This window comes from Gorilla gorilla, chromosome 1 (genome assembly GCF_029281585.2).
Source record: "Gorilla gorilla gorilla isolate KB3781 chromosome 1, NHGRI_mGorGor1-v2.1_pri, whole genome shotgun sequence".
Taxonomy (NCBI): Eukaryota; Metazoa; Chordata; class Mammalia; order Primates; family Hominidae; genus Gorilla; species Gorilla gorilla.
In genome coordinates, this window is record NC_073224.2 from 76,560,652 (window position 1) to 76,585,692 (window position 25,041).

A 25,041-nucleotide genomic window follows, 5' to 3' on the forward strand; every position below is an offset into this window, starting at 1 on the left:
CACTTAAATAGTGAAAGAAGATTCTATTGTCTGCAACAGAACCCTAACCACTGCCCCATCCGGTTCCTGTCCTGGGTGACTCCCTATCTGAGGTCTGTTTCTCCACCATCCCATCTTTCCAAGGGATTGCTTGTGAATTTGATAGTATTTTGAGTCACTGACTGTTTCAAAATCTACAAAATGGTCAGGTTTCCCTGGTTGGATGAACAAACAGTACTAGGATCTCTAGCCATTTTCCCCTGTGCTTTTCAAAAAAGGAAGGTAACAAATCAACAAGTATTAAGAAGAAAAACAAAAGTGCAAGCGTTTGGCCTCCTACAGTATCCTCCTGATACAGCACTCACGAGGCTGGCAACCCCAGGGTTTACCACCCCTATTATAAAAGACACCTTTGCTCGTTGTTTGTCTAAATGGTCACTGCCTAGCACGGTGCCTGGCACACAAGGGTAATGCCACAGATGTTTATCACTAAATAATAAATTGATCAAATCCTGTCTGAGAAGCTCACCTTGAAACAGCTTTTCACTAGTATCTCCTGTACACTCCAAAATGTCAACAGCAGTAAAACCAAATCTCTCATGAATCATACGTGGTTTTTTTTTGTTTGTTTTGTTTTGTTTTGAGACAGAGTCTTGCTCTGTCATCCAGCCTGGAGTGCAGTGGCACAATCTCAGCTCAGTGTAACCTTCACCTCCTGGGTTCAAGTGATTCTCTTGCCTCAGCCTCCTGAGTAGCTGGCATTACAGGCGCATGCCACCACACCCGGCTACTTTTTGTATTTTTAGTAGAGATGGGTTTCACTATGTTGGCCAGGCTGGGTCTCAAACTCCTGACCTCAGGTGATCCGCCTGCCTCGGCCTCCCAAAATGCTGGGATTACAGGCGTGAGCCACCATGCCTGGCCTCATACATGTTTTTGATTCATATCATATTTGTTGGTTGTGATATAATTTAAAAAGTGTCAACATAAAGGAATTACCCTCAATGCACTAAGAAAAATTTTAAACACATCTAAACCTATGTAGAGAGAAGGCTTTCTTGACTATTAAGACATTTGTACTTAAACCCTATAAATAGGCTATTGGGACACTCACTAAATGCCATCACTAGCCCTGTACACAGAAGTGCCAACCTTGGGCCCAATTAAACCCCAACCCAAGCCTATTCCCTTCATGGCCCCAGCACTTCCAGTATTTGTGTGGAAGTCAGGCCTGATATACATGCTTTGCCTGTTGACCCCTTTCTCAGACCAAAATATCCCATGAAAACTATCAGGTGTCCCACTTGCTAATTGTCCCAGTACATACAGGATTCTTTTTTTTTTTTTCTATCTCCACAGTTTTCCTCCTTGAGAAATACACTGTCCAGTCAATCGGTACTTACCCAGGAGTTCCAGTGTGCCCAGCAAAGTACTGAACAATGACGGCCACAGGGGTTTCCACCCAGTGAGGGCATGGGCAGGACACGGGGTGGGAATGTGGATTCTGGAGCTCAGCTGCCTGGGTTTGGATCCTGGCTCTGCTTTTTAAACTTGGAAAAATGACTTAGCCTCTCTCTGCCTCAGTTTCCTCACCTGTAAAAGGGGGTGATGATGACAATAGTGCCTGTAGGATTGTTGTGAAGAGCAAACGGATTGACACATGGACAATTTTTAGGACAGGCCCTGGTATACAGTAGGTGCTCAAGACAGGCTTGCTATTATTAGGAGATAACTGTCATGCCCACGGAAAGGCAAGTTAGGCACCCACGTTCGTGGGCATTTTCTTATGGAGCCCTCATAAGAATCCCTGCAGAGATGTCATGACTCTCCCGTGGAGGCCGAGTGGCCGCCTCACACAGCAATTATGCCAGCGGCTTGGGGCCATGCCTGTCTGCCCCATGCAGGTACTCACTCAGCCACACCCCTGGTCTCCCTCCAGGGGCCATCAGGGGCTGGCTGGAATCCCTGGAGGGCCCTGGAAGGTCTTGGTGAGGAGGTGACACGTGAGCCCGCCAGTCTATGAAGGGTGGATAGCCAGAAACTCCTTTGGTGTGACGCCCCCCAGTCTGAAGCAGGAGAAAGTAGGGGACAACTCAGGTCAGGAGGGTTATGAAGGGCAAGGGGGAGCGGGTTTCTCCAGCATGAGCTGAGTTCAGTGCCCTTGCGGTCTGCTGAGCAGAAGAAAGGCTGAGGGAGGAGGGGTCAGGGAGGACTGCCCAGGCCTCCTCTTGCAGGGGAGAGGAGGGGAGACCCAACCAGGAAGCCCTCCCAGCTCAGGGAAGTGAGTTAAGTACAAAGGGCATGCAGAGCCAGCAGGAATGTGTGAACAAGGCCTGCTGTGTGCCACAGGGCAGTGCTGTGTGCCCACTGAGCCCCGACAGCGGGGCACAGCCGTGGCAGGAGGCTGCTAGGCACAGCTGTGCAGGGCTTCATGCCCCAGTGGCACAGCCGCACCTCTGCCCTGGGAGTCAGGTCAGGGACTTCTTTGTGTGATCTGGATTTCCAGGAGCTGGACTCCCAGGGGGGCAATTAACCTTTTGAGAACCCAGATGAAGCACCATCTTCTCTGGCCCTTGGCATGCAGGCTGGGAGCTAGCCCAACTCCTTGCACCTCCCTTGGCTCCTGGGCAAGAGGGGCCGCAGATTCCTACCTAATTGTTGTTTGGCCAGCCCTCTGAGAAGAGATTTGGCTATATTTCTCCTCCCAGCCACAAATACATGGGATGAGGGTGAGGATATATGCCCATAAAATTTATTTTGAGCAAGATATCTAGTGGGAGCCTTAATCTGATGAGTATTCAAGAGAGAATACATTAGGGCTAATGTATGCAGGGAATGGTGGGCAGGGGAGTTTTAGAGGCTTGTAAGCAGAGACAGCATCACGTTGAGGAACAACACTAAAAGCAGACAGACAAGTCGTTTCAGCCTCGAGCTTGGAGGAGAGGATCCGCGCTGGGTCACTCTGGGCTGCCCAAACTAGAAGTCCTCACAGAGAGGCCTTGGGACCAAACCGGGGCCCTCTGGCTTGGCAAAAACGGAAGGGGCCTACCAAGGGTGCCCTTTAAGTTAAAAATTAAAAACCTTTTCTATTCCACTGTAGATTTTGACGGGGGGATTAAACAAAGATAATTTGGAAATGCTCTAAAAGATCTCCAATATGCCAATCACAGTAATACACGCAGGCATCAGAAGCCTGTTATGAGCCACGTCAGGGCTTGAGTGTGTATTACCTCAGTGAGCCACTCTCAACGAGGAAGGAATTATCATCCCCATTTTACAGATGAGGAAACTGAGCCTTCGCGAGATCAGGCAATGTGCCCAAGGCTGACGGTGGGGGAGCCAGAATTCCAACCAATAGACTGTGCTGCTGCTTTCCTGAAGATGGACTAACCCAACCTGAGAGCTCAAGGGGCCTGAATCATCCCCTTATTTGGCTTGAGCCTGTCATTTTTTTAGATAGGAAATTGTGGCAGAGAGAGTCTCAACACGATTCCATGTACAGCAACAAGGGATTATAAGACCACTAGCCTCTTGAGCTCCCTAACAGCTGGGTAAATGGAAATGTTGGAGGCACAAACTGAGATGACACAGGCATCTAGTGTGCATGTGTCATATGGGATGGATGCCTAATGTCCACAGGAGGGCGGGAAGCAGCAGCCTCTGTCCACAATCTCCTCCCCCAGCTACAAGGTGTCTGCCTGTTGATGGCACCCATCCCTACTTGTGAGGATGTGGAGACCTGTGAACTCAGACCCCACACTCCAGGCAACATGGCCCCTATTTAATTATTTAGATTAGTAAAAAATATAAACTATCTGGAAATTTTTCAAAGAGCAACAACATAAGCCTCTTAATTAAACCTATAATAAATTATTATTTTTACAGTTTAGAAAGGCTAAACAGGACAGAGTTTAACTAGGTTTCCTACCAGAAATAAAGTTCTGGTGCATGAACCGGGTCTCCTCCTCCTGAGGGAGGAGGCGTCGAGGAAGACTACCTTGGCCTCCTCTTGCAGGGGAGAGGAGGGGAGAACTCCTCCCCTCCTCTCCCCTTACAGAGGTACAGTGGCTCACATCTGTAATCCTGGCACTTTAGGAGGCCGAGACAGGCAGATCATTTGAGGCCGGGAGTTTGAGACCAGCCTGGCCAACATGGTGAAATCCCGTCTCTACTAAAAAAACAAAAATTAGCCAGGCATGGTGGTGCATGCCTATAATCCCAGCTACCCAGGAGGCTGAGGCATGAGAATCACTTGAACCCAGGAGGTGGAAATTGCAGTGAGCCCAGATAGCACCCCTGCACTCCAGCCTGGATGACAGAGCAAAAAAATGAAAGAAAAGAAAGAAAGTTGTAACCAAAATTTCCAAGGGGCAAGACAATTTCCAAATCCCCAATAAGCTCAATGTATTTCATGTAGTATTTAGTATCTCAAAATTCCACATTAAAACTGCAATTTACGTAGATGCTTGGAGTCACTAAAGACAAAATTTGATCTATTAATATCAACTCAATATGAGGAGTCGTTTCACTTAAAATGAAAGTTTTTCTCTTATCTGCCCATAAGCATTTCGTGACGATGCTCTCTGCTGGGGCTCTGCAGAGGGTAAACTCAGAAACAAAAAAGTAATGTCCCTGGAACAGCCAAAGAATCTTTGGAAATGCTAAACCACATAGAACAACACACTACCCATGTGCAAGGCCCGCCCACCAGAGCATTCCTAGTCATGCAGAGGGACATAGTCGAGGCATAGACCTAAGCCCACATGTACCTGCATGAACACATACAGACATCCTCACACGCACTCACATACACACTCAATATACACGCAGATATATATATACACGCCCACACCATACTTATATACATAGACATGCATATAACACAGACACGTACATACACATACAGAGAAACACAGACAATCACAAATAAAGATACACCTTGAGACACATACATTCCTACATATACAAAGGCACACTCATGTACCAGTCACATGTACAGACAAATGTACATGCATATTCACATATACTCAAATACACATACTCACATGTACACAAACACACACACACAAACACATGCACTCACATCCTCATACATGGGATGAGGCATTGCCACTCTGGAAAAAAAAGCCAATTCTGAAATCAAGCTCTGTCTGTGGAAAGGAAGGCTTAGCTGAATGAGGGAGCTGTCCAATCCTGAAGCAGTGGGGAGAGTAGGGAGTGAGTGAACTAGAAAAGCAGAAGGAAGTAGAAACATTGTTTCAAATACTTTTTTGGAAAGGGCTCAAAAATACTGGGAGATCAGCCTGGGCAACATAGTGAGACCCTGTCTCTACAGAAAAAAAAAAAATCGCCAGGCATAGTCGGGTGCACCTGTAGTCCCAGCTACTTGTCAGGCTGAGGCAAGAGGATCGCTTGAGCCCAGGAGTCCAAGACTGCAGTGAGCCGTGATTGCAGTACTGCATTCCAGTCTGGGCAACAGAGTAAGACTCTGTCTCAAAAACAAAAACAAAACAAAAAGAAAAAAACCACAAAAACAAAACAAATCAAAACAAAAATTTAAAAATATTGGGAGAATTTGAAAGTTTTCTGTTCTGATCAGAGTTTAGATCTGCAAATCTTTAGGTCTTCCAAATGCCAATAAATCCCAGATCTAGTCAGACCTGAGCTCAGATCCTAATTCCACCCTGTATGTGATCTTGGGCAAATTGCTTAATGTCTTCGAGCCTTGATTTTCATATCTATAAAATGGGGATAATCATACCACTCTTTTGAGGTAGCTGTGTTATGGCCACATCAGGTAATGCATGTAAAACACTGAGCCCTCACAGTGCCACTGTCCAAGGCCAGTGGTTAGCTCTCTCCTTCACTGTCTCATAGCCAGTTGCCAACAAGATGCATGTCTATAAAGTGTATCAAAATTAATTCATGCTTCATTATTTCCCAATATACCTTTTCCCTCCCTCAACCCCCTCCTAAACACTCAGAACTCTCCTCCACTCCCTTAATTCTAAAGCATTCCAAAGACACACACTCTTTTTTAATCAACATGATCCTGGAGTATAAACAGCAGACAATGCAGTATTCCAAGGGCTCAGTCTTTCTGGAATAAAGGGATCTGGCAGACTCTTTCCTCTGCAGAATGAGGACAAAGTTGCCAGATCTTGGTCTCCCCGAACATGTGGATGGTAAAAATGAGGAGGTTGAGGCCACAACTGCCTGATCTTACTTCACTGTTGCTGTAATGTACCCAGGTGAGGGTAGATTGGGTTGAAATTGACGTTTGGGGCTTCTAGCATTTTTTCCTAGAGACAACTAAATGCCCAAAGGAAAAGAGGCTATTTCTTACTTGATAAGAAATGGCTACAGACCCTTCCCCGGTAGCCATAATCTCCTTCTTCATCGAGGAAGCTTTTAAAACTCACAACATGATAGCCAGCCCTCAAAGCACCTGAAGCATTGTGACAGAGGCACATTGGGCTTATTTTTCACAGCGGCCCATCAGAAACTGGATTCCATTTTTAAATCCCCAAATTCCTCCATTAATGGTTTCTGAAAGCTGGGAAGTGGAAGAGATCAAAAGGTCTGATGTGATCCATGGCAGACCAAACTGCCCACACCCCTCTGGTGAGAGATAATAAATATCATGCATTTGTATTCCCCACTCACGTTTCTTCATTTCCAAGAAACTGCTCTCAAGGAACCAGGGGCCACCATGAAACATTTCACAGAGCGTTTGTGTTTGTTTGATCGATTTTAATTATTTGAAAAATGGTGTTTTCTATCCCTTTCGTCACGGAAGATCAAAAGGGTAAAGGAAAAAAAATTCCACTAAAGAGACTAATATGAGAGCCAACATATCTGACAATGACTTCTAAAATATATTTAAGAAAAGGCACCTTTCTGGGGGAAAGGAGTCAGAATTTCAGATCTTTCCATTGGAATCATAATGCTGATGTGCTACTTAAATATTTTTAAAACTAAGTTACTTTGTACTGATAGGAATGTTTAGGCCGGGCACGGTGGCTCACACCTGTAATCCCAGCACTTTGGGAGGCCAAGGTGAGAGGATTACTTGAACCCAGAAGTTCGAGACCAGTCTGGGCAACATAGTGAGCCCCTATCTCTATTATAATAATTTTAAAAGGGAATAATGTTTATTTAACGATGCTCTGAGACCAGATTAATATTTTGTAAAATTTGTACTTTGATGTGCCAGCTTGATGTGCCTCCTGTGAGGCTTTTGCTCTTTAACTCCCTTTGCTTTTTAACTGCCTTTTGGATGAAGTGTTCTTTTTGTTTCATGCTTTGACTTGACAGCCTAATGCTCAGGACAAGGTTTTTCTTGCTCCTTTCGAGAAAAGGAGCTGGGTCCATGGGAGCCACTTCCGGGTCTCCCTGTTTGCAGACCCCACAGTATTCCCCCTCGGGTGGCCATCCTCTCGGGACAGCCAGCAGTGCTCCCAGGGGCGGCTGTGTCTGTGAAATGGGAGCTGCGATCCCAGTCTCTGAGTGCCTTAAGACCACCAGCACTCCAAACTTGGTCAAGTACTTTCAAATTGGCAAGCTCATTCCCTCCTCCCAGACACCCTGTGAAGCGGACATTCATCGTCTACGTTTAAAAGGTTCTGAGAATAAGGGGCTTCCCTACGGGTACACAGTTTGAGGCCGAATTAGGACTAAACCTTCTTTTACTCTGGGTCTGATGGCTTCCACCTGTGCTCAATCAAAGCCACCTCCATCTGGGATTTTTGCCCAAAACCTTTTTGCTGGTGATTTCCCTCCAGAAGTAAGCAGTTTTTTGAGCTCTGTCTCAAATAACATTTGGCCAATATATATTTCCAAAAACGTTTAATTTTATTTATTTGTTAAGTTTCTTTACTGACTACTAACTGAAAGGAGACGCCAAATGGGGCTTTAAGGAATCACATATGCAACTGAAATATTATGCAAATGTTTTTCTTGAAATTTTCCATTCCTTTCCCACATGTAAGGAAGAGAAAACAACAAATTGCAGACATTGCTGTTCTGTTGCCTCAGGTTCCCTGAGTAAGAAAGAAGGAAGATGGTTTTCTAAAGGCAGGCTTGGAAAATACTGTCAGTGGGGGGCTCATTGATTTAGTCGGGGAATAACTAATTCTAAAATGCATCAACAAGGTGAAGCCACAGGATATACCAAGCTGTGGCACACCTGCCTAAACACATACCTGAGTTCTGAAATGTCCAGGTCAAAGATTTATAACGGAGGTATAGTTACATTAAAATTAAATTAACTAAGAGGTCTATTACTGGATAAATATTTCAAAAATAAAACTTTCCATTTCAAAGTAGCCACCATCACCGCTGATGATAAAATCCTGTTTTCTGGTCACAATTCCCCTTTTAAATCACCTGGTAATTGTGACCAAAGGAAGAAGGCCTGATTCATCCATGCAGTCCCCACGCAGGGAAAATCTGAGGCCCACGACTCAGTTTTCCATGACAAATCTGGTGTGTGCCGCCCCCCAACCCTGGCTCTTTGTCATTAAAGAACATTCATTTTTGTTGAACCGTTTATAGTTCTCGTTTTTATATTTTCACTTATTCTAAATCAGCGTATCTTGAAGAGACAATAACAAAATTTTCCAAAATGTTTTTATAAAATTCCTCTTAAGGGATTTTCACAACCTAGTAATAATCACATAACACAGCTAAAGCACAAAATTCCAACATTAATTCTTTAAAACAAAGAGAAAAGGCACACTGAACATCAAGGTAGTTCATGATGACAGCAGCATTAAAGAAAGAGAGCTGGGCCAGCCACAAAAATATTAGAAAAATTCTAATTTTAAAAATTAGCATCGCATTGAAGGTAAATCATATTCTCTATCATCATATGCACTGACATGTTTTAAAATGCATCAGTGTACTCACGTCTTTTTATCTAATTTCTAGTTTTTTCTAGTTTGTCTTGACAAATGACTAGCAACCAGAAAAAAAGTCAGAAAATCCTTCTTACATCAGAAATGATCACACCTGAAGCCGTCCTTTCCCTTCACTTGCTTTCCGGAATCCTTCCCACTTTTACTGTTTGCTTTATTTGGTGGCTTGGGGTGCCTTTGAAAATCTCCTTTGTTCTTTTTTGGCTTAGTCAAAAACAGAAACCTCTTCAATAAAAGAACAAATTCAAAAGTAAACTGGAGATAATTTCGATGTTATCATTTTAAGGCTGTAATTTGGATATTTTAACATAAGGAGTCGAGTAACAAATGAAATACACAATGTAAATATGTATTTGCAGGGATTATCTCCTAGGTGATATATTGTCACGTAATTAGTATTCTTCAGTAGGATATCAAATATCTCAGTAATTGCAAATAAAACAGAAAATTACATTAAACAAATCCATGTTTGTATATGGAAATGTAGACACATCTATTTCCACTCCATTTTCACATTTAATCATTGCTAAATCTCTACAATGTATTTTTCTAATGTCTTACTCTGTAACAGTATTCCATATGTTTGGCAATCTTTCCCTCATAGCAAGAAACTTTCAATTAATTTGGCTGCAAGTTTTGTCTCTATTAAGCTATTCCCAGAACCAATCTCTTAACCCCCTAACATCATAATTAAAGCAAATTATACTTTAAAGACATGTGGGGGTGAGGTACTGCAGTAAAACATCTGTGGCTAGACCCAGACTGACAGAGGGAACAGGGTGGGGAGATCTGAGAAAAGAAATCCACCAAAATTACTGCAGGAGGTAGGACTCACCTCCCAAGACGACTTTCCAGTCAGCCGCTCATACAGTTAACCCCAAAGTCCATTTTCCAAGGGAGAATCCATTTCATTTCACCAATTAAACCCAACCTGTCCACCTACCCCCAAAAGCAATGCCTCAAAATGGTTGACTTGTGCTCCATTTTGATCAGGGATCCTATAAAATTGAGGACTAAATAAGGTAAAACCTCACAGTGGCATCTAATTTTAGTTGATTTCTTCCTACCACAAACAATAAGAGCCCAGCTCCAGGGCGGCTTCTGTCCTATACCCAGCACCTGTGCTTCTCTCCCAGGGCGCCTAGAAAGAGAGATGGATCCACCACGGTGCAGCCTGCTGGACACACGACCGCCCCCCTGCCGAGTAAAACCCCTGTGCCGTGAATTCCTGCACAATCCCATGTTTCTCCCTGCAAAGATTTTGCAAAGGAAGGAAGGGATAGACAGAAGAAGTTGGGGGAACAGGGGAAGGAGAAGGAGGGAGGAAGAAAGAGAAATTCAAGCCACCAGACCGTGATGGAATTTTACTAAAAGCAGTGGACCCTATTTGCCCACATCTCTGTTATGGGCATTGTTAACACTCATTCCAGGAAGGGAGAAAGGCAAAACATTGTTACAAAAGTAAAATCGCCTCAACGGCACCCCAGCCAGCCCTCTCCAAATTCAGCCGTCTATGCAGTCATGTATTTGGTGCTGCCACAGCAAACTGCTACTTCAGTCTGTCTCCAACCGTGGGTTTCTCAAAGTGGGTAATATTACTCCTTTTGTCCTCTCTTCAGCTAAACTGGTTCCAAGTCCCTATGCGTCCCAAAGCTCCTCAGCTCTATTCCTGAAAAATGTCCTTAATTGAAAGAAAAGGCACAAGGTCCCTTTATCCGATTCCACCTACCCGCCCCCCATCCAGAACTCTTCAATAGGAAGAGGACACAAGTTTCCCAGCCAGAGAAATCCACTAAATACCCACCATTCCCGCCCAAAACAAGAAGCTCAAAGCAGATTTCATAACGAGGTAATAGAAAGAACAGTTAATTCCTGTTAACTAATTTTCCATCCCTGCAGCACTGCAAGCCCCATCCTCCTTCCCCCGGCTCCTCCTCTCCTCCCAGCGCTGGGGTCTCTGGCTTCAGTCTGCTAATGTGGGTGCTAAGTAATCACTAATTGACTGTAACGCAGAGTGAAAGGGCATTAAAATCCGAGGCAACTGGGAAGTTAGGACAATGCAAATATTTAGGACTTGAGGCTGTCTACACCTGGCCAGCGGGGTCATCGGGTCACTGTTCAAAATACAAGATGCCCCTGTGGCCCAAGTTTTTGTCTACTCAATGGAAAGAAATTGCTTTGCTGGTTTCCCGGCTCTCCCACCCCCACCCCACCTCTAGGAGCACTCGATTTTTAAAAATGGACCCTGGTATTTGCAGCCCTGTAGGCGGTCTCCGAGACGTCTTGAGGGCTCGCGTTACCCTAATCCTCACAGCATTTAGTCTACATTCTTGCCTTAACCCCCCTTTGTTTTTGGCGTGTCAAGAGGCAGGTGCAGATACACCTAGCTTCGGTCGTCCTTCCTTCAACTTCCTGCTGCTCCCGGTTTTATCCCTCCACGGCTTTTCTAGTAATTCATTTCCTTTTTCATTAGTTTCACCCTTCAGATCCCTTTAAAAGACACGTTTGTCCCACTGTCTAAAAATAATAAGGTCCCATCCTGCACAAAGCAAACCCCCTGAGACACAGGGATGCGCTCGGTCCCAGTCCAGCAGCGGCCTCTCGTGCGGTGGGTGCACCCAGTGGCCCGCGCCACCTCGCCTTCCCCGGCGGCGCACAGTGCCACCAACTCCCTTCCCTGGTCGATTTTAATTGACATCCTCAGCCGCCTAGGTAGAGACTCTCTCTCTCTGGAGCCTGACACGTTTCCAGCGCTCGTCAAGGTCCACTAAGCTGCGGAACCGAGTGGGGAGCCGAGGCTCGAACACCCGCAGAACGCGCGGGCCGGGCACACCCGCCGGCGGCCTCCCCGCTCCGAGGAAGAGGAGCCCCTTCGAAAATGGGAGCATCGCTTTCCCAGGGTTAAACACTCACATTAGACTCGAGCCGCCGGGGTTGGGGTTTAATTTTGTCATTCCAAATGCTTGGAACGAAATGGGTCTGGAGAGGAAGAGAGGTTTTCACCCGGCCTCCTCCTAATGGGCGCGCCGTCCGCACTCGCGCCTGCCGCGCCTATCCTTGCTGGAAAAGTCCCTGCCACCACTCTAAAGGGCAGCAAAGGGGTCCCAGGCCTGGCTAATTCCAGCTCAGTCGGACCTCTGGGCTACCTGAGATAATAAGCTCCGAAAACGGGCGCGAACCTCTGGGCGGATGGACTGCAAGGGCCAAGGCGCAGGAACCTCTATTGCAGCGCACCGGGGAGAGAGAGGCGGTCCCTCTATTGCAGCGCACCGGGGAGAGAGAGGCGGTCCCTCCCTTGCCCCCTTTCTGGGCTACGACCTTTACCCACGGCTGCGGGACGCAGTAAGCGCAAAGCCGGCTACCCGCGAAGGGCCGGCCGCCCTGTCCACATCTACCTCAACCGGCGAGTCCCCCAAAACCCAGAGCACGCCCGGGATTCCCAGGCGAGTGCCCAGGATCGTGCGCCGCCCACGGGTGCGCAGCAAACGCTCATTTAAAGAATTCATCGTCTGTTCCCCGGGCCACCCAGGCCGGCATCTGCCCGCGGGGCGGAGGAGCCCTGCCCCGGTCGTAGCGAGGTCATGTGGGTCCCGCTCCCAGACCCTAGGACGCCACTCCTGCTCAGCCCTGCGTAGCCCCGCCTAGCTCTGGTTTTCCGCGAGCCCGGACCTCGGCCAAGAGAGGAAATAAACTTGAGTTAGGTCCTGCTTCTTCTCAGTCCCGACTTTACGACTTCCCGGGACACTGCGGACCGCTCAATTGCAGACCTTTGCCCCTCACCTGCTGCACCTGCGTGCTCCGTGTCCGGCTTTAACAGTTAATTCCGCATGCGGAGCGCACTGGGACAGCGGCTTTCCAAGCTTCCCTCCGTGCTAACGGCCCTCTCAGATAACAAGGCCCTGGAAAGGAGGAGGCCGGAGCCCTCTCGCCCCTTGGGAGTCCTCAGCCACCCGCTGTCCCAAGCGGGGCGCTGCCGCGCTTACCCGGGTTTCTCCAAACTCCCTTCTATGTGGTGCACAGCTCTGGCCAGGGGCTGGAACGGGATCCTAGCAGTTAGGACATCGGAACCCCCAACCCATCAGGCCCAAATCGGCCGGCGGGGACAGCTGACCTCATCTGTAAAAATTGTCTCCCGCCTGAGAATATATTCTCGCGACGCAGGGAGGGAGGTCTATGGTGCCTACAGCTGCTATGTCAGAATGTTCGGAATATGATAGAATCTCAATCTATTACATATATATATATATACACATATATATATAATTTGTGTGTGTTGTGTGTGTCTGTTTCTCGCACTAGGAGACAAGGCAGGAATGGAAAGAAGAGCGAACAGCACCAGCGTTTGAGTGAACTCCTGTCTTGGACAGTGAATCCATCTCACCCCCTTAAGAAATGTCCTGCAAGAAGGACGGTCAACAACCCCGGGGACTCGGATCTGCAACTCGACCTGCGCTGGGACATTACCCCACGCACCCCGGAGGAGCCCCAGGAGGGGAAGTCCCAGGGAAAACCTTCATCCCGACCCTACCAAACACCAAATAAAATACCTTTTTCCTACAGCTTCGGGGTTCGCCAGAGCTTGCCGGAAGCATTTTAGGAGACAAGGAGGGGGACAGAGACCCCCAGGCCTGCATTCCAATTACCACCCCCAGCCGAGACCCCGCGGGGCTCCTCCTTCTCCCGTGAGGGCTGCCCTCTCTCCCGCCAGCGATCCGGGCGGCGGGCTTCCGTCGTCCTTTCCCTCGGTGCCTGGGGAGACTACATGGCAGATGGGTCAAAACCGAGGCGGATAAAACGCCCCACCTTCCTATATGCCCCGCGCTTTTCCGCGTCTCCTCAGAGAGCAGGGCCGGCCAGCAGGGCCCCGACGCGTGGAGGGACTGCTGAGGTCCGGGGGGAGAGTTTTGGAGGCGGCTCGGAAGGTTCTCGCCGTACCCATACCCAACACGGCCCCGGGTCAGGCGCTGTGAGGATTCGGATCTCGACGTCCCTATAGCCCGGAGGGAGGTGGCAGGGACGAGCTGTCGGTGCGGGCCGTACGGACAGCTGTAGGGCTGTCGGAGCGACGAGGCCCGCACCGGGGGCCGCGCGACCAAGGCGCGGTAAAAAACCAGGAGGGCTACGGCGCAAACTGCTAAGTCCGCACGGGAGCCTGCGGGGGCGGGAGGCCGGGACAGAGTGGCGAGGAAGAGGCCAAGTCTGGAGCAAGACCAGAGATGAGAGAGAAATTATTACATCATTTGGAAACGTTTTCCTAAAGGGTATGCCCCTCACCCATCCCCAGATAAGCAAAGGAATAGTCCAGCTGCCGCCGAAATAAGCTGGATTTAAATCACTTCTTCTAAAATGCCCCTAGAGGGGAGGGCACTAGAGGCACCGAGCTTGGGGACACCTAGACCTGCGTCCCCAAGTGCTCCATTCGTGGTGACTCCATGTGATGAAAAGGCAAACATGTCTGTGTTGAGAGGGAAACCCTTCTAGTTGGCGACTGGAGGGACCCCTGTGGGAGAGCGTTTCTTTTGTCTCCCCTCCTCTAGGGTTTAAGAGCCTACTGTCCCGGAAGGCCCAAGGGTGTGCCCCACAACCCCTCGAGCTTCCCCCCTTCTTAGGCCACTGGGCCCAGTCCCAAGAAAGCTAATAGTTGTGTATACGTGGGTGATGGGGACCTATCCCGCGGTCCCAGCACCAACAGCCTAACAGCCAGAGGCCAGATGTGCTGCAAGGGAGGCTACAATCCATTCACATTCCAAGAGGAAATAAAAGCTGGATCCGGAAGTCTTCAGGGAATGGGCCCCTCAATTTTGGCCGATGCCTCCTCCAACCAAGGTCACGAAACTCGGACAAAGGGAGGACTGACCACCCCCTCTAGATTAGACATTGCCTCCCTGGGCCACCCTGGGGGGGTGGGGGTGGAAGTTCCTTTGTACACCTCAAGTTTTCCACAGTGTGAACCTAGACTCAGTCTTGGCAAACTGTAGCTCTGAAGGTGAGTTCTGGGCATTTTAGCAAAGCGACTCCCTGACGTCGAACATCAAAGTTGTCTCTGAACAGGGGAAGCAAAAAGTGAGACAATCAGAGTGTCACTCATCACAAGAAAGGCCGTCAGAGCAGAGACCATCTTCCTTCATTGGGGTCCCAACAGACAGGTCACCTACGGACCACAGCCATGAAAGCACAGACGTACTGGGTACCAAGGACACTAGTAACACACACACACCCTTCCCCCACTCATGCAGTCTCCTCACTCGCGCAGAGCTACAAGCAGCTTAAGGACTCGGTGCACCTTTGCAGGGTTTCTGTTTCCGTCTTTGCAGGGGCTGAGAACCCACTCTGTCCCTGCCTGTGTGCGGGGTGTGGGGAGTAGTGAATCTCCAATGCCTTCTATGAAAACATCTTAGTGGTAAACTCCCCAAGGCTCAACACAGACGTGGAACTGTTTGCCAGCAGTTGACACAAAAACACGCAAAGAATAACTGTAGAATACAGCCAAGAAACAATCTAAATAGGCTTGGATGAAGCTATTCTTTTCTAGTCCCTTCTCAAAAACTTCCCAGGGAAGCCCACGGTACGCCTGCCCTCCGAAGGATCGCTGGACAGAAACCCTGCCATAGAAACCCTGCCATGGAAACCCGAGGCGCAGGAGGGCGCGCTCGTGCGCCCTAGTTTGTAGGTAGTCACCATCCCTGGATGAGCCGGCCTTTACTTAAAGTAAACCCCGAAGATGTAGCTACCGCACCACTAAAGAAGTCGCAGGCGGAAGTACAACTCCTTGGCAAGCGGAGCGAGGAACTCCTTGGTCTCTCCAGGGTGCCCGGGGCGCCCTGCTGAGCGTGCGAGCCACCGGGGCAGGACTCTCCCGGCGCTTGTCGCGCGCGCGCGCGCGCGACGACTGGGCACCTGTTCTGGCCTCTGCACAGATTCCCTCTCGGGGACTCTCGCTCAGGAGTGAAGCACAGAGACGGATTCCCTTCGGGAATGTGTGCGCGCGCACACCCATACACACAGAGAGAGACTTGGGGACAAACACGCCGCGAGTTCCGGCTGTCTCGCTAATTTCGGGCGCGGGAAGAAAGGGGGCGGGCAGGCTAGCAAAGTGCCCACACACCCCCGTCTCTACCCCTCCAAACCCGAGCCACCCTGAGCACTTGCCCTCGCGTGCGCAAAGGCTGAACCCGGAATTCACAACTTGCGGTCGCTTCTCCCTCCCCTGCATTCCTAGGCTAGCTGGAATGCGCGAGCAGATTCCCTCACAAGGAGCAGTCAGTTTCCGGCGGCGCACGCGGCGGGCGCCGCGGGCAGTAGCGGCTGGGGACTCACCTGGCACGCACGCCCGGGGCGCGGGCCGCAGGGACTAAGAGTGTGGCCGGGGCTTCTCCGCCGCCAGCCCCAGGGGCGAGAGACGCGCTCTCCAACTTCCCGCCAGCTGGGGTGAAGTTGCACTAGCGGTCCTGCAAGCGCTGACTGTCACGCCGGCGAAAGAAGATTTGTGGGGACCACCCTCGCCCTCAGGCCTGGCCTACAGCTCGTACCCCTGGGTGTCCCCAAACAGCACTCTCCCCAGCGTTCCAAGAAAAGCCTTGGGCTGGAGATGCGGGGTTCGGTACTCGGCTCGCCTCAAGCATGATCCAGGAGGCGTTCACATTCGGCCCCAAACAGCCAAGAGCCTGGCCCCCTCAAACGCACTCTGGCTGGTGCCCCTGCTCTGTGACCGCCTCTGCGCCCCGGCCGCCAGCCCCTCCCGGCCCCTGAGCGGCGTCCGGCCCGCCCCGCAGCGGCTGAGGCTGCTAGCTGTCTTGTTAGAATTAAATCAGCGAGAAAGGGGGGTGTCTTACGTTGCATCGGCACACCTAGCATCTCCGGGAGCCCCTTGACAGCCCCTTCCGCGGGGACAGTCGCACTCTGCATCATCTCGGAGCGAGAGCCAGCGAGTCGCAGTCTACGGAGATCTCTCGCTTTCTCGCTCTAGCTCGATTCAGAAATTTCAAAATAATAATTAAAACCCCAAGCAGGCCGCTGGAGTCACGGTGGAAGCCGGGCCCTCCGCTTCTCAGGGAGGACTCCACAGGCTGGCCGGCCCCCTCCCCCCGCCAGTCCCCAGTCTGTTTCCAGTCCCTTTGATCTCGCTCTCCGGGGTTGGTGCACATCCCAGGTTGAGACGCTGTTGCTGCAGCTCTGGCTTTTTTCCTCTCCTCCCTCCCCCGCCCGCTCCTTCCCCCTCCCCCTCCACCCTTCGCGTGCCGGCCGCCCGGGAGGCCGCGGTCACCCGGGCGTTTTGATTCATTCACACTGCAGGAGCGGCCGTGACGTCGCTTTCCGCAGGGAGGCCCGCCCTTCGGCACATCCCCCAACCCGGCAGCGGGCAGCCGACCCCGGCGGGAGTGGGGGTCCCGGCGCCCGGAGTGAGGCCGGCGGGGCGGAGGGGGGCGGGGCGGCAGGGAGCGGGGCGGGGCCTCGCAAGCCGGCACCCCCCCACCCCGGCCTCCGCCTCCGCCCAGCCGTGACGGGCTCGCGCCCTGGGTATAAATTCTGCTGATGGCCTGCCGCGGCAGCAGGTGGTCGGAGACGGCGGCTCCCTGGGTTTGCGGGTCTTCGTGGGTTCCAAGCCCGCGCAGCTCGTGTCCTCCTCACTCCTCCGTTCGGACCCAGGGGCGGGGCGGAGCCGGGGCCGAGCGGGGCAGGCGGTCCGGAGGCCGGGGCCGCCTCGCTGTGTCTTCGCCTTGCGCGCTCTCGGTCCCCGGCTTCGCTCCGCCGGACGGAGCGCGCTCCGTAACCGATGACTCCATCTATCTTCCTCCTCCTCTTTCCCCTGGCCAATTCCTTTCCTGCCGGCACTTCCCAGCCCCTGCTCTCTCTCCCCCGCGTCTGGCTGAGGCTGGGCCAAGGGACAGCCCGTACTCGGCCCGGAACGCGCGAGTCACGCGGCGGGCGGCGCCGGCCCGGGCTGGGGAAGGCGGCCAGGGGCTGTGCGCGGAGGTGGCGGGACGCAAGCCCCCCGCGCGCGTTCCCGCAGACCGCGGCCTGCAGCCGGAGTCCGCACTTGCCTCCAGCTCCGCAGGGCAGGGGGCCCAAACGTCCCCGCGGCGGGGCCTCCCCGGCCGCCCTGCCACCAGTCGTCCAGCTCGGCCCTGTCTTAGGTCCCCAGAGCCCGCTCTGCCTTTCCGGCTGCCACCGCGGGTGCTTTGAACCATCCGCGACCTCGTGCGTGCAGGGCGGCAGTGAGCACACGGACGCCGGGGCTAACCAGCGAAAGGGCTTGCCATGCTTACTGTATTTACGAGATGCATGGACAGGTAGAGAAACGCTTAAAACAAATTCTCCTCAACGCGAGTTTCTGGCAGAAATACAACAGAAGGCCCAACGCTGGGACGAGGTCTCCTCTGACGCTCCATCAGGCGCTCGACGCCTCCGGGCTGCAGGCGCGGGAAGCCCACCCCGTCTGCCCCAAGACCCAGCCGCTCTCCTGCCCCCAGCCCTCACAGCATTTCCTTCCAGAAATGCAGACATACGCGTCCTTCCAGCCTAGTGGGGTTCAGCTTAGGCGGGAAGGGGGACTGTGTGCCCTCCCCAGCCTTCCAGAACCTTCCCTGCTGTTTCCCCTGGTGTCATCTCCAAACAAGGGACACCTGCTCACCTTTAAGGGAGGAGCATGGGGCGGGGGAGAATGGCCTGGTCGTCTGCGCTGCTTAGAATTTGTCTCCAATGAGGTCACAGTGACTTGTGTGTGTCCTGGTACTGGGTTGGCATCATCTCTTCCCTTGTTTACCTGCGAGGTGACTCCGCGCGCGAGACAATATACACAAGAAGAAAAAAGCAAAAGAACCCAGTGACATTTTTAGTGTTTACCAAAATGTGTTCTATAGAAATATAACTAGTGAGCAAACACGGGGAAACGCCAGCCTCATTTGCAGTGAAAAACACGCAAGACAAAACAACACTTGCACAGCTTTTTCTGTTTGTGAGATGACCGACGCGCGGGAGGGGCATCCTAGAGTTCAGGACTGGCGAAGGGGCTTGGACACTCACCAATACTGCTGGGTGCTTATAAACTCTTAACATCCGTTTGGAAAGAAATTTGGCAATATGTATCAAACTCATAAATTTTTCATACCCTTTAGTTTATGTAGTACTTTTGAGTGTCTATTCCACGGAAATAATCTGGAATTTTTTATAAAAGTTTCATGCGTGAAAATGTTTATTACAGTATTATGTTTTGGAGAAAAATAACCTAAATAGCCAACAAAAGAAAAGTGGCTTAGGGAAGTAGATTAAATTGTTTCGTAGTATGTTATGGAATCATGGAAACCAATTATGAAACCCAATAACATGGGGATGCTTGTGAAATACTGATTTTTTAAAAAGCACAATGCAATAGCATAGGATTATAAATATGTAAAAATCTTAGTCAAATGTAAGGGCAATTAATACCCATTGTTGGTTAGGCTGTGGGGAAATTAGAAAACAATTTCCTGGTGGGGATTGCAAAGAGGGGAAATGTCTTCTCAGGACGTTTTGGCTACAAATGTGATGCATTTGACCCAATCTCTATAGAAATTTATCCAAAGAAAATAATCAAGAATGTTTGTAAAGATGTAGTTACAAGGATGTTTATAAGGTTTTTAAAAGGGAAAACCTAAATATCCAACAATAGGGGATAGTAAATAAGTTACAGTAAATTATTAAGTAAAATGGAATGTTATGAAGTCTTAGAAATAATACAACAGAAGAATATTTAATGTAGAAAAGGGTTTGAGATTTATTAGGAAATGTGAAAAAGATATGAAGCGGTATGAACTTCAGGAACTTTTCTTAAAAAAAGCATAAACACTGTACACTTAAAAATGGTAAAGATGGTAAATTATATGTATATTTTACCTCAATAAAAAATTGTTTAAAGTAGGAGGAGTAAAAAAAATGCCAAAGTGTACAAGTGGTTATCTGTGCAGTGGATATTTTATTTTATTCTCTTTGCTTTTTTCAGTTTTCTCAATGAGCACATTATTTTATAAAGCAGAAAAATCTAATAAAATGCTTTTTAAAATATTAGGGAAAAGGTAAGGAAAGATACCAAAATAGTATTCAAAAGAATATTAGGAAAAAGGTATATTAGGGAGATGTATTATGGAATTTTTTCCTTTCTCTTTTCCAGATTTTCTGTAAAGTGATTATTTTTCAGTAACATTAGTAAAAGATAACATTCAAATGCAGTGAATGTAAAGCATATATAGTAATTACTTTTATAATTTAAAATTATATTTTAAAAATGCTCTCTGCAGCTCCTGCTTCCCTGATTTGAACCTGCTGGGGTCCTGCCCTTTTCCCATTGCATGTCACTAGCCTGTCACTAGGTGAGGAACAGCCTTACTGTGGTGGGGACTTATCTCTGCCCAAGACTGATTCCGGGGATACCACTTTCACCTGTGTCATTTGGCAGACAAGCCCAGGAAAGTCAGCTTAGCTCTCAGTTCTTGCACGTGTAAGCAGCAGCTCCAACATACCTTGCACCCCCATGCCCACACACACAGTGCAGCTCAGCCAATAAATGCCCTTTCCACATTCTGAGGAGGTTTTTTTCTTTCTTTTTTTTTTTTTTTTTTTTTTTTGAGACGGAGTCTCGCTCTGTCGCCCAAGCTGGAGTGCAGTGGCGTGATCGCAGCCCACTGCAAGCTCCACCTCCTCCCGGATTCACGCTATTCTGCCTTAGCCTCCCGAGCAGCTGGGATTACAGGTGCGCACCACCACGCCCAGCTAATTACTGTATTTTTAGTAGAGACGGGGGTCTCACCATGTTGGCCAGGTTGGTCCCAGTCTCTTGACCTCGTGATCTGCCCGCCTCGGCCTCCCAAAGTGCTGGTATTATAGGCGTGAGCCACCACGCCCGACCATTCTGAGGCTTTTCTAAAAGCATTTGCCTCTTGTATGAGCTGGGTCCCATTCCCAAGGTCCTCCAATAGCATCTATACCAGCCAAGACACTTGACTTCCCCTGGGACCTCAGCTTTCCCATCTGCAAATGAGGAACCCCTAGCAAAAAGCTTTCCTTAAACAGATTTTAGTGCCTACTGTTGTTGATGGTAATAATAATAATAATAATAATAATAACAACATAGTAGCATATGGTAGTAATAATAACAACTAATATTTATTGAAAGTTTGCAACTGTACCAGGCACCAAGGCAAGTGCTTCTACCTGCATAATTCTACCTATTCTTCATGAGGAACTGATGCATGGTTTCATCATACCTACTTGGTGGATGAAAAAACCGAGGCTAGCAGGGGCTAAGCTGTTTTCTACCCCCAGAGAATAGGAGAATGGCTGAATCCCACAGAAGTCCATTAATCTCTACTATGGAATGGCCCAGAAAGACCCCTGGGGTGGGACTCAGTTTGGAGTAAAATCCCTGAGCTGACTCAGCAGGGCTTTTCTCACCACAATGCACCCAGGGCTGGCAGGTGACCTCCCAGGAATGTTCCTCAGAGCCAGCCATGTCCCTTTGGGCCAGGACCTGGTTGGAGGGTGAGCACTACAGGATGGGCCTGTGGTGGGGTGATGTGGCTTTCTTCAGGTCTATGTTCTGTCAGAGAACTTGAACAATAGCCAGTACAAAGTATCCAGTACTTGCTAGACATTTATACATTCCATTTCTGGAAACCAAACCCAACATGTCAGGGGATCCAATTCAGAGGCAAGACACTCAATTTAGGAAAATGATTATAGCTTACCTTCATCTAGCATTTTACATTTTACAAAGTTCCTCCACATATTTTATCTCCTATTATCTTCATAATTATGCCCGGGCTTGGGTATGATTATCAGGAAACAGAGAGGTTAAGTGGTTTGCCCAAGGTCACACAGCTAATAAATTGCAGTGCCAACTGGAAATTAAATCCAATCTTTTGACTCTCAACCTGGTGTTCTTTCCACTCGGCACAGCAGTCTAGTGTGTCTTCTAACCCTTCCATTTTAAGAGCTTCACAGAGTAGGCAAGTTCACTCTCAGATGCCAGGAATCCTGAACCCCAGGCTCTTTCTCCACTGAGGGACGAATCTGACTGCCCCTGCTCCCCTCCCTGTCATCCCAGCTCTAATCATCTCCTCCTCATCCTCATTCCTCTCAAGGCCCCTTTCATCATTTGCATTTTGAAACTGTTTCCTTAATTATTCTCCTGCTGTTGGAAACCTGCTCTCCCGGGGCTCTGTGGCATCCTTTGATTTATCTCTGTCTGGATAACAGCTCCCCAATTCTCCTTGGGGAATTCAATTTTCATTCATTTTTCTGCTGGGCTAGATTGATATAGACCCTCTGCCCCAGTCCGTATTACTCATCCCAGCAGAGAGAACCAGGGAGACCAACCCTAAGCCCGGCCCCTGGGGAGCCACTGTCTTGTTCAGGGAGCCACAAGGAGTTCTCCAATAAAAGGACAGGGGCCTTTGCTCTTCTCCATCTGTCCACCCAGTCCTTCCAGTCATTTGTCACAGGGCCTTTCATGGGCCCACCACTTTGTCATTTGTCTCATTCTCTTCCCAGAACCTTGCAGGGATCTCTCCCCACCAGGAGGCTGATCAGAAGGCCGTCACTGCTCATCTTAAACCTGCCCTGTGTCCTTGACACAGGAATTTAAGGGATATGGGAAAGAGATGGTCCTGTACTTGGCCATCTAACTCTCAAGATAAAATTCTGTCTCAGTTAGCGGCTAAGAAACAGGACAAGAAAAGGGCAGTGGGATCCTTAGAGGAAGACGGAAAGTAACAATGGCTCACACTTACATTGCCAGCCCTGTTCTAATGCTGCATGTATATTCCTCATGAAACCCCCACAGATCCTTAGAGGCAGGTACTATCATTATCCCCATTCTACAGATGAGGAAAATGAGGCACAGAGAGGTCAAGTAATGTGCCCAAGGTTGCACAGGTGGTAAGCAGCAGAGCTAGGATATGGTCACAGGTAGTTTGGCTCTATCCTTGCAGCATCACCAGCATCATCAAATAATCCTTATTTAAGGGTTCCTGGGCATGGCCAGGTGAGGGGTCCATGCAGAGTACATGACCCAACAAGGCCAAGTCCTCTAAGCCCATCTCTGAAGCTATCACATCCCATGGCTGTATGGGGGAGCTGGGGAGTTTAGTCTTGTTCCAATTTCAGAGTTAATTCTCTTTATCTCTCAAAAGTCTATAGTACCGGCTGGGCATGGTGGCTCATGCCTGTAATCCCAGCACTTTGGGACCAGCCTGGCCAACATGGTGAAACCCTGTCTCTACTAAAAATACAAAAATTAGCCAGGCGCGGTGGCAGGTGCATGTAATCCCGGCTACCGAGGAGGCTGAGGCAGGAGAATTGCTTGAACCCGGGAGGTGGAGGTAGCAGTGAACCGAGATCACGCCACTGCACTCCAGCCTGGGCGACAGAGTGAGACCCTGTCTCAAAAGAAAAAAAAAAAAAGTCTACCTAGATCATTCCTTAATTCGTGCATTCATCGGGCATCTATTGTATGCCAGCTCCATGACAGGCCCTGGAAGGCAATGACCTGGAGTGCCAAGTGCAGACAGTTCACAGCTTACTTTGCTCCAGGACTGGCAACATTCCCATAAAATTATGTCAGCAAAGTTCTCCAGATGCCTGTCTTCCTTGTGTTGGGAAGGGGTTGGAGAACTGGGTTAGTAAATGTTTGGGTTCTGGGCTTAGATGACGTGCATTCAAATCCCAACTTGGATACATTCTGGCAAGTTCCTTTTCTGCTGTCCCTAAAGTCACATAGCTAATAAATTGTAGTGCCAACTGGAAATTAAATCCAGTCTTTTGACTAAATGGGGTTAACAATAGCACTCTACTCACAGATTGTTACCCACCGCACCTAGTAAGCATCATGATTATACCCTCTGCAATATTTTGCTTTTTTTTTTCTTTTCCTTGTTTTACATTTATAGGAGAAACCAAGGGACAAGAAACTCTCTTGGGTGTTCTTAAGTGAAGACTAGACTTTGGGAGCTCTTCTTTCTTAAGCATGCATTTGGGATAGAGAGAGCCCCATGGCCATGGACTGTTCTTGGTTTTCTCCTTTTTGCAGATGGAGGAAACCTGCTCTTTCAATTCTGGTACAAGCTGAGGTCAATGTGCCAGAATTGCTTCTTGGGTGAAATTTTAGCTATCTTGTGAAAAGCTCCACTCCGTCATGGCAACAGACACCTTGCTTATACGAAGCAAAGGGGACAGGAAGGTATAGCTGGGCTGAGTCTGTATTTTTCCTTCGGAAGCTGTTCTGCCCACACTGCCTTGCACCTATGTTCTCTTTGTTTTTGTTTGTTTTCTGATTTGACTTAATCTCCAAATTTATGTAAAGAAGGAGCTTAGATTCCAGATGCTGCACAACTGCCACCTTCCCCGCTTCCCCCTTTCCTCATCTTCCCTCCAGGATTCAGCGGCATCTCAAATCCAAGAATGGTCTTAGTGACCAACATTTTTTATAGTGCTTGACAGTTTACTAGGTGCCTTTCCATACCCCTTCTCACCGAAGCCTCACAAGTCTCACCGAAGCAGGTAGATCACGTCATACTCCAACCACTCTCTAGATGAGGAAACCAAAGCACAGAAAAGTCGTGCTGTCTGGGCTTGACCTAGGGCTCTGTCTCAGAGCTTCTAACCAGATGATCCATTTCTCAGCTCTTGAAGAGGACGCTAGAAATGGTAAGGAGAAGGGGTGGAAAGCCCAGCCTGGCTCCATTTTAAATAGCTGCAGGTGTCAAAGCTAATCTATAAAACAATCCCGTCATTGTCTTGGCGAAAGATTTTTACTAGAGGAGCCTAATTCAACAGTTTCCCTACAGGAACTGACTTATAACCAAAACATGTAAATGTGTTCGATGTGGGCAGAGGGAACAGGAGGAAGGCCCAGGAGGTGTGTGTGAGGACAGGCTGTGAGGCAGGGGCCAGACTCCCGATTCTGGAATCCGACAGACTTCAGTGTGGGTTCCAGCCATGCTGCCTGCAGGGTGTGACCCCATGTGAGCTTCCATTTACTTATTTGTGTAATGGGATAGTGACAATTCCTACCTAATACCATTGGCAAAGGAGGAATAAAGCCTTTAGCACAAGGCCTGGTGCAAGCAAGCCCCCATAATTGTGATGCTGTTTATTGTCCAAGAACAGGGGG

At 49.2% G+C, this 25,041-nt stretch overlaps 1 protein-coding gene across 1 annotated transcript in view; it reads right to left on the bottom strand.

The window, feature by feature from the left end:
* LHX4 (LIM homeobox 4) overlaps window positions 1–17,071 on the bottom strand; it is a 48,694-nt gene extending 31,623 nt beyond the window's left edge. Inside the window, exon 1 of the mRNA XM_004027996.5 lies at window positions 16,730–17,071. Coding sequence (XP_004028045.1) covers window positions 16,730–16,805 — 76 coding nt within the window. The 5' untranslated portion in view covers window positions 16,806–17,071. The remainder of the gene's footprint in view (window positions 1–16,729) is intronic.
* Window positions 17,072–25,041: the final 7,970 nt, after the last annotated feature.